The sequence below is a fragment of the Dermacentor albipictus genome, chromosome 2 (assembly GCF_038994185.2).
Source record: "Dermacentor albipictus isolate Rhodes 1998 colony chromosome 2, USDA_Dalb.pri_finalv2, whole genome shotgun sequence".
Lineage (NCBI taxonomy): Eukaryota > Metazoa > Arthropoda > Arachnida > Ixodida > Ixodidae > Dermacentor > Dermacentor albipictus.
In genome coordinates, this window is record NC_091822.1 from 118,652,885 (window position 1) to 118,667,058 (window position 14,174).

Sequence of the window (14,174 nt, forward strand, 5' to 3'; positions counted from 1 at the left end):
CCAGCTACAGATAAACCCGTCTAAAACAAAATTTGTTGTATTCACTTCCCACCAACGAGCACTTCACTCCATTCCTCCTATCTTATTAGGCGGAAGTCCTATCCCTGCAAGTTTTTCATGCAATTATCTTGGCATAGAAGTAGACAAACATCTTAAATTTACTGAACACATAACCAAACTAAAACAGAAGATTGCCTACGGGATTAGGGTACTTCTAAAAGCACGAAACATATTTGACCATCAAATATTACTATCATTATACTTTTCATTTATTCATTCCCACATCATTTACTGCGTTACTTGCTGGGGAAACACTTACATAACCCATTTAAACTCATTGCAAATTCTACAGAATCAGGCTATTAGGATAATTACGTTTAGCCCATATAATAACAACGCCTCATATCTTTTACGAACTAATCACATTCTTACAGTCACACAACTCGTTAAATATAATCTAGGTGCCTTTTTGTTCCGCCAAATCAATTACACACAACGCGATAGCTTGTTACCACAGTCTTCTCTATTAAATACTAATATTACCAGGTTCGCAATAAATAGGAACTTCATTTACCTAAAATCCATACTAATTATGGCAAACAGAGCGTCCATTTTTCATCTATCGCATTTTGGAACACACTACCAATTTACATAAAAACACTTAAAATTCACGAATTCAAGAAACAGCTAAAAGATTACATTATGTCGAATACTGATGCCTAGTCCATACTCGTAACATTTCTTTCAGGGTCCCTTCATTTCATTTTCATTGCCATACCATTAGGTTTCTGTTCTTGTATCACATATACATTCGAGTTAACAAATTCTACTGTGTTCGTCACGTCATCTACGCAGTTACTTCATCAGTTGTCAACGAGATTGTGTTACAGAGCTTTTTTTTCATGACATTTATGCATATGTAATTCTTCAATCATGGTATTCATACTAAACCTGTAATTTTTTAACAATGTGTTGAAAACTGCTGTACTTTTGTTTTATTACGTTGACTTTGTACAGGAGGTCCCATTGCAGTCTTTGACTCCGGGACCTCCTCCTGAATATTAACAACTTGTAATCATTCTAATTATCAATAAAAACCGATTCTGATTCTGATTCTGTAACTTTGCCTAAGAGTGTAGGCCCCGCATGGGAGGATCCGCCGGGCAGTGAGAAAGGAGATGGAGAGCGGAAGCGAGAGATTCAGGACAGAGAGTACAGGCTGAAGTGAGGAAAAGTGGGCTATAGTGATAACGAGTGAGATGGGTGAGGTGTGTTTGTAATTGGCGCCAAAGGGTTGCTTGTCGATTGTTAAGTGACTTCTGCGGTGGACGGTACGGCTGACGCGCCGCCTTGGAAGCCTGCGTAAGCTCTTTAAAGTGTTCTTCGTGAATCCTGGATCGTAGGCCACAAGACCCCGGTTTAAAGAACCTTGGGCTAAGAGGTTGACGGCCTCGTTTCCAGGATTCCCGGAGTGCGTGGGCACCCAAATCAGCTTCACACGACGGGCGAGTCCAGTATGCAAAAAGCAGGGACGTGGACTTGACCTCGTGCGAAACTTAGGATGGCAGTTTTGCAATCTGATAAAACAAGCCGTGCGTCTGTGTTGGCAATGGTGGGTTCCTTTGCAGCTTCGGAGGAGGTGTATGGGAGGAGTGTGATCCACCACGCTCAGGCGGCATCGTATTTCGGCGTCGCCCACCAGCTCGATTGCGTTTCAGTTTCCCGAAAGAAAAAAATTGGAGGACGCTTAAGCTTCGCCTTCAAGAGTGGAACGCGACAGCGTTCCCGTCGACTCGCCAAGGGGTGTAAGACAGTGGGCTACGGCGCAGCGACTACGCGCCCCGCATCGGACGCGGTGAGCGTCGAGCAGCGCCGCGTTCGGCGCGGCAACGAAATGTGCGCCTGAGCAAGCGACGGACGCCTGAGTCATAGAAACAGCTCGTTTCTAAGGCAACACCGCATTCACTAGAGACGCTTTTGTACCGTTTTGAAGCATCAACCTCGTGGCTGAGTGAGTGGTAATAAAGAAAAAAAAAACAAACCTCGTGGCTGAGTGGTAGCGCCTCCGTCTCACACTCCGGCGACCCTGGTTCGATTCCCACCCAGCCCATCTTGCAAGTTTTTTATTCATGAAGTGCCTGCTGGGATTTATCGCTCACGGCCAACGCCGACGACACCGGCTTTTCTGCGACACGAGCTCCTTAACGCTGTCGCGTTAAAAACGACAGAGTACGCTTCGGGTCGCTCACCAGGCACTACGTGCCATCTCCACGCGCATCGCCGTCTCCTGCCGCAACGACTTGCGCGGAGTGGACACGTGAAAACTTTCAGTACATCGCCCACGCTGCCATCGGGCACGCTTTTCGGCCGCTAGACCCCACGTAATCGAGAAAAGGCTCACGTGAAAGCACCAGCGTGTTTCCTATTACGGTACCAGCAGATTAGCTCCCGGGTCGTCGCAGTCACAACTATCGCCGCCAACATATTGCGATAAGCAATTTCACCTATTTGTGACGTAGTACCTTTGTAGTAGTAGTAGTGCACTCATTTAACAGGCGATAACCGAAACGCGCCGCCGTTCCCTGCTGCAGGCAGCGCGAAAGGACCATCATATTTCGTTCAGACGGTGTCGTAGGCCCCGTACTCGCGCGTCGCCCACCTGATCTATTTCGTTTTGGTTTCGAAAAGGAAAACGACAACGCGCGATTGAACGACAACGGTCGCTCAGGCGCCACCAGCTCCACGCACATTCGGAGTCTCGTGCCGCGGAGATTCGCGCGCCGAGTGGGCACGTCCAAACTTGCCGCCAAGATGCCCCGCTCGAAGCTGCAGACCCGGGCCCAATTCGAGGAATGCAAACGTAAGCTTGCCGAAGCCGCTAAAAACGACAACGCGCGTCTCGGACCGCTCTGCCCGGTTACGAACGGCCTGCAAAGGTACCGACCCACAAAATATTCCCAGCCAGCAGCAGCGGTGGGGGTGGCGATATTCGGAGAACCAGACCTTGGAACGCGCCCGGCCCACTGCGACGACTCGTTCTGGGAAAACAACAATGCGCCGCGTCCCCAAGCGAGCGCCGCCGCAATGACTAAACGCAGTCGGCGGACCAAGTATTGTTCGTGGATTCGCCGTGGCCGCCGCGGGTTGTTATAAGCGGTGGAAATCCGGGTAGCTCCTGGAAGATATTTTCCGCTGCCGTCTCACGCAGCTTAGAAGTCATGGACAGACGCGGCGGCCATTGTCTGCAGAGTCAACACTGGGATGAAGAGGCGCCTGTTTGGAAGTGTGTGTAACCCTCCCCCTTAAAGGCGGGTCGGCTACGATGACTGAACGCTCGGAGTTTGTAGCAGGGTGAACGGCTGTTTTACCCTCACCTAGGGATCTAGGGAGGACAGTGTTTATAAGCAGCTGTTGTGCGGCTGCTTAGGGTGCATTCCTCTTGCAATCGTGTTAGACCAATGAACTGTAACATTCGCATGTAATTACTGTAACTAAACCCATATTCCTCTTTCTCGGTGAGAACAAGTCTCTCCCTTCAACAGCATCCTCAGCGTGGATAAGTTGGACGACGGCATGGGCCGGCTACCATCTATTTCATGGCCAACTCCAACAGCCCCCACCAGCACGGCGCACATCGGAGTCTTATGCTGCAACGATTCACGCAACGCCTCACATTACAGTTAAGTCTGACAAATCATTTAGCGACTTCGGATTGTACGTTTTCCCCGGTTAGTACGTTTTTCTCGCATTATTTCTCAAAACGTACGAACGAGGTTCTCTAAAATTTGGAAGACGTTTAAGCTTCACCTTTAAACGTGGAACGCCATAGCATTCAAAGATCCCCGACTGCTTCTCGCGCCGCCCGGCAACTGGAGCGCATATAATGTTTACCGGGGAACGCTGGCCGCGAACACTATGCACGAAGGCGGACTTTGTGGTAGAAACGCGGCCTCTTGCGTGGGCCACGATCATGACCTACAGAACTCCAGACCTGCACAGATCTCCCTGCTCCAGCACGCCTAGTCTAGTTCGCCCCTTTTGCCGCTAGGGACAGAGCGTATGAGCAGAGTGACGCTAGTTATAACCTGTTCGCTGTAGTCTGCTTCTGCGATCTGTTCAGCGCTCGTGCTGCCATTTCGGCAGGCGCAAAGCACTTGTATCGGTGGTAAATGAATAAATCCACAAATATAAAATGAAAAAATTTTGGCAATGCTTTGCATTTGAATAGTGAAATTAGAGGAGGGGAAGGAGGAGCAGTGCAAGAAAGGTATATAACGAGCATAGGTGGCGGCTGCAATGCTAGACGGCATAAATTTCCCTTGCTATAGTCTCCGTAAGAGTATAGAAGGTGTTTTAAAAGATTCATAGGATAATCTAGCTTTTTTTAGTTGATTAGATAGCATAATGTCGTAGATGACATATTAGGATTTACTGCTGTGTGCCGTAGTGAAAGGCAGATGATCTCATCAACATATTTGCAAAACCTGCACCCGATATGGGCAATAGGTTCATAAAGAGTTTCAAGGAAAGGTGAGCATAGCTTGTTTTTAATGTTGTTGGATGTCTAGCTCAGTAGAACGCTTGCAAAAGATTCATCCCACTGCTTTAAAAGCTGCTACACTGCAGGCCTTGTGTCACAGAACTCTTTTCCAACTGCAAAGCTAGCTTTTCTGCGTGGTACGGCGGCAGCATAACGATGGTGAGAAAGATGCGTACGCCGTGGAGCTATATGCGCTATTCTCTTTTTGAACTCACAACGCATTCACAGACAACTTTTAAAAGGTACAATGAGTGTAATAGTTCTGTCGTCGACCGCTACGGTGGTTTCCACTTTCAAAAGAGTGCAGAAGCGAGCTTTACAACGTACACAATGAAACTGTTGTGTACTTTACAAACTCTATAATCAATGTGACTTATGATAATCTGCAAGATCCATGCTGTTTGCTACTGCCTGAAAAGGGCAACAGGAGCGGCTATTTAACACTATTTTAGAGAGCAGCGGACTGCATGAACCAACATTTTTCAGGCTCGGGCGGTCAACTTTTGGAGCCAAGGGACCTATCAAAGCCTTGTGAGGTCACTGTCACTGTTTTCACAATAATCAACTAGGCAAGTAGTTTGTCATAACAGCAGTTGCCATACTAATTACAACACCGCACCAGTGAACCGCAGAGTAGCAGACGAACAGGTTATAAAAGCGACCCCAACGGCGAACAGTTGAACAAGAGTGGGCGCAAGTGGCTCCCATAGAAGCCGGATATCTGTGCAGGTCTGGAGTTCCAGTAGGTCGTGGCCGCGATACAACGGTGGCGAGCGCCAGCTAGAGGTATTGCAAAGAACCGGGCGCGCCATTGCGTGCCCTAACCCCTCCCCCGAGACACTCGCACAGTGGCACGCGTAAATGGCGGATGCCACGGTTGGTCTGTGAATGGTAGAAACGCTGGAAAAGGGGTTTCTTGGCGTTTTCACGTAACAGAATTACGTTTTCTCATATAGTCAAGTTACAATCCTAGAGCTATCATGTCTGTAGGTTGTGTGCAAGTCATAGTTTACGATTTTTGAGCGTATTTTAGCTTGAGAAATTCAATTAGTCCAGTGAATTCCTAGCGTCACATGGAGGGCCTGGGTATGTGTGGTTAGAACATCTTTTTGCCAATATGACGCCGGACGCCAACGTGGGACACCAATGCCAGGTTTTCTGCGACACTGGTTCCTTAACACTATCCCGTTAATACATAAGTCATGCCACTGTATAAGATGCACCATTAAAAATTAGGACAAAAAATGTTGTGGCTTACAGCCTGAAAAACACAGTAGTATGCCCTTTTAGGTACTAATTCCTGCAATTGTTAAATTTGTAGCAGCTAAACTTGAAGAAATTTAAATGCCATGCATCCACCAGCAAGAATTACACCCAGCCATAACCAGCTAGTATACCCTGAAATCATCACTTTATCTGTCTGCAAACATTCATCAAGACAAGCAAAACACCAATTAAACACAAGGGGCCCAGCTTTCCAGTACATTGTTTTTATTCTTAATCACAGAGTACAAAACTCTCAATCCACACAAAGAAAGATGACAAGGTTTAGCTTTAAACACAAGATGCTGAGTTTTCTAGGAGCGGCGGTTAGTCGGCATCGCCTGCAAGAAAACATAGAAACATTGTGGCTACCAGTAATCACTGCAAACACTTCATCCCAACTGCTGCCAACATCCCCTCCTCACTCTCACACAACATGTACAGCAAATCACTTGAGCAAAAATCAAATGCGAAAAATAAAAACTTAAAGATGAAAAAGGAGCACAGCCATTTACATTCAAGGCATGAAAGTACGTTATGCACATGTCCGTGATTTTCCTCATGAACACTCTGATAACATGACATTCCGATGATACATCCTGCTCAAGTCGTGCCTTTAGAAAAAAAATATGCTGGAGTGCATTGGACAAGGTCACGAAACCATAGAACTCCTATGTACCTTTTTTCTTTCACTGCCGGTACAGGTATGTTCTACTACAAGCTACCTATCTTTTCTCCTTTGAAGAGCACATGATCATTCCTTCATTTATCTTTGTACAATTTTTACACTGCCACAGAACAGGCTCATTTCATCACAATATTTCACTACAGTAGCAGATGGTGTTTTTGAGAAAAACACAAAAGTAATTTTCACAAGCAGATAAGTAGGTAAGTTGTCTCCCAGATCTTCGCTGGTAAGTGGCTTATCTACAGTCTATGGTGCTGGCAATTTGAAAAGGTCAGAGTGTATTCTTTCATTTTTTGAATTATGCTTCCAAAACAATAGGAGTACCGAATGGGCAATTACCAGTGCATTATGTAGCAGTATGCAACTCCACTCGCACTGATCAGAGAACCGACAGAAGGGGCACAGCTGTACGCAAAATAAATTTTCAGGCCCAAAGTGATTAACTTGATGGCATACGGAAAGCCTTCTACCTCACCAGTTAAGCTAATACTGGCCTATCTGTTAATGAGATATATGCATGTGTCCAGCGTGCATCAGCAGCCCATCACAGAAAGCTATGCCAAAGAGTGCTCTTCACAGGTGCAAGAAGGCGCAAGAGATGGCACCCATGGCACATACCAATGATGCTGCATTTTCTCCATCACCCTAAATGTGGACAGCAGCTTTGTAAAAAGCAAGACGAAAACCCAAACATTCCTCTGAACATTAGCCAGTTCAACCAAAGCGTTACCCTGGTTTTAAAAACCAGAACCAGAAAGATGGGTGCACACAGCAGGTTTACCGCACAGATCGTTTGTGGCTGAGTGTTATGTGCAGTGCTTCACACACTTGTTTCCATCTCATTGTAGGCAGTTCTTTTGTTTTTGATTTTGTTTTCTAAACAATCCACCACTTGAGGGCAGCTGCTGCTTTTTCAGGTGCGAGGCCTAAATGAAACAGTACATGACAAATGCACACTTGCGCCTAGGAGTGCCGCAAAGAAACATGATGTGGCGGAAGGAAAGATTGGTTTGATCTGTTCAATGTGTAATGCAAGTCCATGTGACACCCTTAATTATCACACACATCACTGACATAACACAGCAAGCAGTGGACTCCATGACACCGGCACTCAGAAATGCAGGAATTACAACAGCCTCTCAAATCAGTAAATTATCTAGTGAAGCAACTGGAGCTGTGACATCCAAGAGGAAAGCCTCACCAAGTTTTGTGCGCAAGGTTGCCACTTTACAACACTCACAATTCTTCAAATCAATCGGAGCACGGTGGCTCACTATATGCGCTCCATACCACAGACTGTAGCTGTCTGTCCTCAAAAGAAATCCGGAACATAGTCAAATGCACTTCTGGCATATTGACGTCTACTAAGCTGCAGTTTGCATGTTTGTGTCACAACTCTTTTCTTTCACCTCAGCAAAATGCTTTATTGTGTCTAGTTATTTCTGAGATCGACAGACTTAAACTTGAAATCACTTAATCTAATGGCACACAGTAGTTCATTGGCACCATTCAACGAACCTAGAACAAAGACTTAACTTTCTGACACTTCAAGAAACCTGCTAAGGCCATGGCTGGCACATTTGTCTGACGATTTGCACCCTCAAAGCGCCCGTTCAAGGGTTTTCCTTACACATCACTGCCTAGCATGCATACAGGCTGACTTTTTCCCTCTTCCAATCTCGCAATTCCTGTACACGCACAATGCTCACACCACACACACAATGCTCACATCACACGCAAGGCTACCTATTAATGCAGCAATACAGAATGCCAGCTCCCCCCACAAGCACCGCCAGACAGACACATGCACACGCGCACCTAAAGTAGGTGGACAAAGAGTATGAACAAGCGAAAGAAGCACAGAGGCCTAGAAGAGGGGAAAGTAGACAGGCTAGTCCACCGAATGTAATAATGCCCCATGTAATGCACCACAGACTTTTTTGGTGCGAGTGGTAGCGGTAGAGAGATGCCCGTGAAAGAAAGCCAGGAAAGAAATAAAAGGCAAGGTCATTGCACAAAGTCCCACGGAAGCAGGGCAGAGAAGCAAGGAAGAAGAAGTGGGGGACCCAGTGAGGAGGGCCGAGTGGTTGCAGCGACAGCTCAGCAAGCTCAGTGTCCCCCCCGTCGGGAGGAAGCAGACGAAGAAGGTCCCGACGGGCGGAAGGCAGGCAGGGAGTCCGAATGTGACAAGTCATCACCTTCGGAAGTTTTGCGCCCCTTCTCATACTCCTTCTCGTCACGAGGCTTGGCTCCGCCAAAGATGCTCGAACGGTTCGACGTGTCGGCAACGTCGTTCACTGGAGCACGCACTGTGCGTGGCAGCAACTTCAGCCGTGGGCGATGAGACAGCTCTTCTGCATTGCAAAAGAGGAAGGGAAAGTTTTGAATGTCAGCTATAAACAAACTACCAAACATGCACAAAAGATAGCAACGAAGAGCGTGGGCACAATTTTCCTTGGTCTTCTTTTCTATGTGGAAAACCCCGCAAACAAAACTCTTTGCCTCAGAAAATGGGATGCACCTTCACAATGCGTAATCCCTCTTTTCAAGCCATACATAATTACAAACTTCTAAAGAATTCGCAAAGGCAGTTAACACTGGTTCGTTTCCCATAATTTGCGGATTTGTGGCAACATTATCCTTGAGTAACACCTTCCTTCGTTTCCATTCCCTCCTTCCATCCCGAAATCATACACCTAATGTAAAGGGACACTAAGCTTACCTTCACTAAAGGAAAACGGAGTAAAACCTCATAAACTCTTATTTCACAGGACCAAGAAAAATGCACGAATTAAGCGGATGTCGAATTATCGAGGTTATCAGGAAAAAAATAAATATTGCTAACAATACAATACATAAACAATAATATGCTGCTGATGATGATGATTGTGATGATGATGATTCCAACATTTGAGCGTGCATTGCACTGAGTCGAAATGGAACTACTGCTCACCTCAACTACTGCGGACGAAACCGTGGTCGCTATGAACGCGATTGCACAAGGTGACTGTGCAGTTCTGGAGTTATGCGGCCAACGTGTGCAATAAGTCAAAACATGCTCGGCGTAACCACTACAGTGAAACCTCATTAAACCGTAGTCGGCCGGAGCTGGGAAAAAGTACGTACTAAACGGTAGTACTGTTTAAGTGAAATAGCATGAGATCGCCCACTTACCTGTCGAAAACGGAACTCAGAGAGAGTGCGATGAAAGGGGAAAAAACATGCAGTATTTATTCACTTTGCGGGACGTAAGTGTTATTTTCGTTTGATGTCGCGGTGGCCTAGCACGACGACAGCGGCCTCAAACTTACTGAAGCTGCGTGCCAGCTTCTCAGCCAGCCCCCCTCCTCTCGGCAAACACTCGCACGGCAGATTCCTCGTTGGCGTTACGTCCGTGCACGCGCGCAGTAGTGCTGCATAAGTCCCGGGGCGCCTTTTTCATTGCCGGGTGCCAGAGTTCGGAAAACTTTTCATTTGGAATAGTTACGTTATCGCGCCCCTGTTCTCCTTGCGACGATCGCATTCATGAGGCTGACGTAACACGCAGCTTCTGCCACTGTTGGGCCTGAATAGCCCGTGCTGTCGCTTTCCGTGTCATCCTCATCACTGTCGCTAGTTGACACTTCAGCAACAACAGCGGCAACGATGGTGAAAAGTCGAACCTCGTAGCCGACATCTCTTTGCGGTCGCAGCAGCGCTGCCGAGCAATTTCGCATTCCAAATGCCACACACTGTAGTCAACAGCAGATCCATGTCGCGGGCCAGCGCCGACTTCTTCGTGTCACGTTCGGTAGCACAGACGATGTCTAATTTTTCTTCTATGCTGAGCACCCGGTGTCTTTTTTATCCTAGCTTCGGCATGACGCGAGTCCTCGCTTGCACGACACCGCAACGCTCTCTGGCACGGCGTCCATGCGGCGTCGAAATGATGTTGATGTTGATGCGGCTTCACGTGCAAACGCACAGGGCGCTTGGAGGCCGTTGTACCGATCTCTGAGGCTTGTTGTTCTGCCAGGCCGCCGATGGAGACGACGCACTGCCGTGTTCGCGCGACGAAAAGTGGAAACGCTACGTTTTAACCGATGTGTACACAATAAGCTGGTGCGGTTTATGCGGATACAAAATACATTATGTTCAATGGCCGCTGAGTCGGGGAATTGACTTTACTACTTTTAAAGCGAAACTACTGTTTAAGCGGGTACAGTTTAACGAGGTTTTACTGTACAGACGAAACCACGGACATTATTTACATGTGATCATGAATGGCGACCACGCACTTCTGAAGAGATGCAGTCAACATGCACACTACGACGCTATTGTTCGCCACAACTGCTGCAAACAAAACCACAGTCGTTATCAACGTGATCAGAGACTGCAGTTACATTGTTCTGAAGGCACTTGCAGCCAACGCAGTGTCGTGTGTGGTGGTAAAGACATAAGCACACACAGAGACCTGAAGCATTTGGCGTTTCTTTCAGTCCTGTATGGTTTCCGCTGACGACTACGGCGACATGAACTCCACGGCTTCACTTCAATTGGCCGCTAGCGCTGCTCTTGATTTTTTGCGTAAGCCATTTGCGGTGCCCCATGCTCGTCGCACTCCGAAGGTTGTCCGAATTAACCAATGTGTGCACAAATATGTCTGAATTAACAAGAGCTTGATGCTATTAAATAATGCATGCGCCTGCAGGGACCAAAGGACAAGTCAGAATGAACAAGAGTTCGATGCCATTAATTGATGCATACACCAGGGTAGGTATTCTGTAAGAGTCCAATTAGGGGACAATGTCCATTTCGTCTGCTGTTGGGAGTTCTGATTGGCTTGGCTGGGCGGCGCATCCACAACAGCCAGGCGCCACAGCCAATCAGCACTTTAGCAGCAGACGAAATAGACATGTCCACTAAGTGGGCTTTTACAGAATAGCTACCCAGCAAAGACCAAAGGACAAGTCCGAATTATCCAGTTTTTTGGATTACTGGGGGGTCAAATTAACGGGGTTTTACTGTTTTGAGCTAAATTGAAAGATCAGGCGTCTGTAGAGTCAACGTCCCGATTTTCCGGACACCCAATTATTCGGACTCCTTCGCGGCACAGTCAGGTGCCCATAGAGCCAATGTATAAAAACATCTGAAATTTCGGATGCTAAAACCTTTCACTATCCAATTTTTTCTGACTTTTTTACCCCTAACCGCAGGTACAAAGCGGCATCTATCACCGCCATTTTGATTATTTCGCATCCTCAAACCCCCACTGTCGCATGCCAATTTGATGGCCATAGCCAGCTACAGCACCGCGGCCATCGTATCGTATTGAAAGCTCAAACCAGCACTCTCGCACACCAATCCATTGGCAGCTGTAGCTATGGCCATAGCCTTTTGTATTTATTCACATATTTTTTGGCTAGCTGCTGTGATCGCCCTTCAATGTTTGTATTGAAGCTTCCCCCTGTTTGGCGCTGTGCTTTTCATAGAGCGGATTCACCGCTGACAGCGACAGTGCCAACTAAGCCTTCGTCATATTTGCACATGGCTTTGAAGCGCACAAATCCCTACCGTAGGCAAATGGAAAAGAAACTACCGATGGAAAAGAAAGCCACTATCATCAAACAAGTTAAAAGCGTTTGGTTACAAGCCGACACGGGCAAGGAGTTCGGAATTTCGAAGGAAGCGGTTTCGGATTCCATGCAAAACAAATTGAAGATCTTGGAAGCCAACTGGGGCTCAAAAAAATTATGCGAGTCAGGGGCTTACTTAAAGTTTGAGAAAGCGCGCCTCATGTGGCTACACACCACGATCGCAAAGCAAATCCCAGTCTCAGGTTTCGTCTTGAAGCAAAAGGCAGAAGGAAGCTTTAATGCTTCAAATGAACGTCGAGAACTTCAAGTTCAATGATGGGTGGCTCAGAAATTTCAAGAATCACGATGAGCTGAAGTTCAAGAAAATGTGTGGGGAAAGTGGCGATGTTGACAATTCAGCCATCACACAGTATCAGAATGGAAAGCTACAGTCTTTGTTGCAGAAGTTTGTGCCCGAGAACATTTTCAACTGCGATGAAACTGGATTGTTTTACAAAATGCTCCCAGAGAAAACACTTGTATTTGCTGGTGACTTCTGCCATTTCAGCAAACACAGCAAAGGGTGGCTGACCATCCTTGTTGCCAGCAACATGTCAGGCAGCGAGAAGCTTCCAACGCTCATCATATGGAAACAGAAGGATCCAAGGATCAGATAGCGAAAATTGCCAAACAAAAATTTTGTTTTTGGAAACCATGTGTTCTGCTATTTGCAATGTTTAATCATCACTGTACCAAATGGTTTGGCTGGAAATACACTAACAGTGCCCGAAAAAAATTTATTTGTAGCCCTGGTGCATTCTAATAAACCTACACTGCTTACAAAACTTTGCAGCCCGTTTTTCCAATTTTTTTTGTCAGTCACCTTGCTCGTGGAAAGCATAGCGTAACAACGGCTGGACTGATTTTGATCCAGTTTGTTCTGCTTTGATCCATAAACTATGTTGTACATCAAGACAGTCTTGAAATGTTTCATTATCTTTCTATTATTTTGTTATTTCACAATAATTACATGGCTCTATGCAGTGAAGCATAGTCATATGCATGTCATATTAAGCAAAACGTTATTACAACACTAAAAAAAAATTTAACTGTCTTGATGTAGATTAGATATTTGGGCAAACATACAAGGTATTCCCAGTTTCCTAATATGTTTTGTTACTGTGCCAGGCTTTCCACATTCCAGGAACTTGTAAATTCTTATAAAACAAATACAGTCAAATCCACTTATAATAATATTCAAATGCCACGAAAATTCCATTGTTATAACCGATAATTGCTAAAACCAGGTTGCATAGCTGGCAGAGCTGATCTTAGCAAACCATAATGGTGGGGAGGCCAATGCCCCTCCCCACCACCTTCCTTCATCCGGCTGCTGATTGTGCTCACTCGTTTAATTGGTTCCTGGGAGCTCCGATCATGTGTAACAAGCCACGGCTGTTGGCATTAAAGAATGGCACAGCTATAACTGCAAAGAGGAGTCACGGGTGGCAAGCGACATGCGAGCACCGCTGAGGCAGCGCTTTGGTGGGCCTAAAAGGGGCCTTTTCAAAATTCAAGGAGGTTGCCGCGGCAGCCTGTCAGCTTGAGGAACCCAAAAGAAACGCTGAGGCGAGATCGCCACAAGCGTCTCAGCACGTACGTCGCACTGCATTGCACAAGAAAACCCTATGTCCGTCAGCCTTGCCGACATCCTTCTCCAAGGTATCCAGGTGCTCCACGTAGTGCAGCGGAAAGTTCCTCGTAAAAATGAAGCTCCGGAGGGACTGAATCATCCGTCGGGCCTCCTGTTCTGTTAGGTGAACGTTGAGGCAGGCTGCCCTACCGCGTCATCGGTGCCATCGTCGCCGTCGCTATCCGATGCAAACACCTTCGTGCCGATCGCCTCATAGGTTAGAAGTACTTAGTTTGCAAATCTAGCCGTGCGCTTTCTTTTCACCAGCAACGTTGTGCATTGCCAATTATCACTGGGCGGGTCAGTTATCTTCCGTTTCGGCGGCAAGTCAAAAGAGGCTGAGAAAGCACATGGCTAGGAACGATTTCGACGCAACCAACAAGGACGAATACGGGCGATTACATTGTTTGCAGAACTGCGCTGGATGAGGAGCCA

The 14,174-nt window shown here is 46.7% G+C and overlaps 1 protein-coding gene across 3 annotated transcripts in view; it reads right to left on the bottom strand.

The window, feature by feature from the left end:
* Positions 1-6,014: 6,014 nt before the first annotated feature.
* The window catches only part of LOC135918909 (eukaryotic translation initiation factor 4H-like), a 36,200-nt gene continuing 28,040 nt past the window's right edge, over positions 6,015-14,174 (bottom strand). For 2 of the 3 annotated variants that reach the window (XM_065452607.2, XM_065452609.1), the window contains exon 8: positions 8,360-8,845. In XM_065452607.2, coding sequence (XP_065308679.1) covers positions 8,601-8,845 — 245 coding nt within the window. In that variant the 3' untranslated portion in view covers positions 8,360-8,600. Of the gene's footprint in view, positions 6,145-8,359; positions 8,846-14,174 lie in introns of those variants that run through there. The other variant, XM_065452608.2, reaches the window with a different exon arrangement.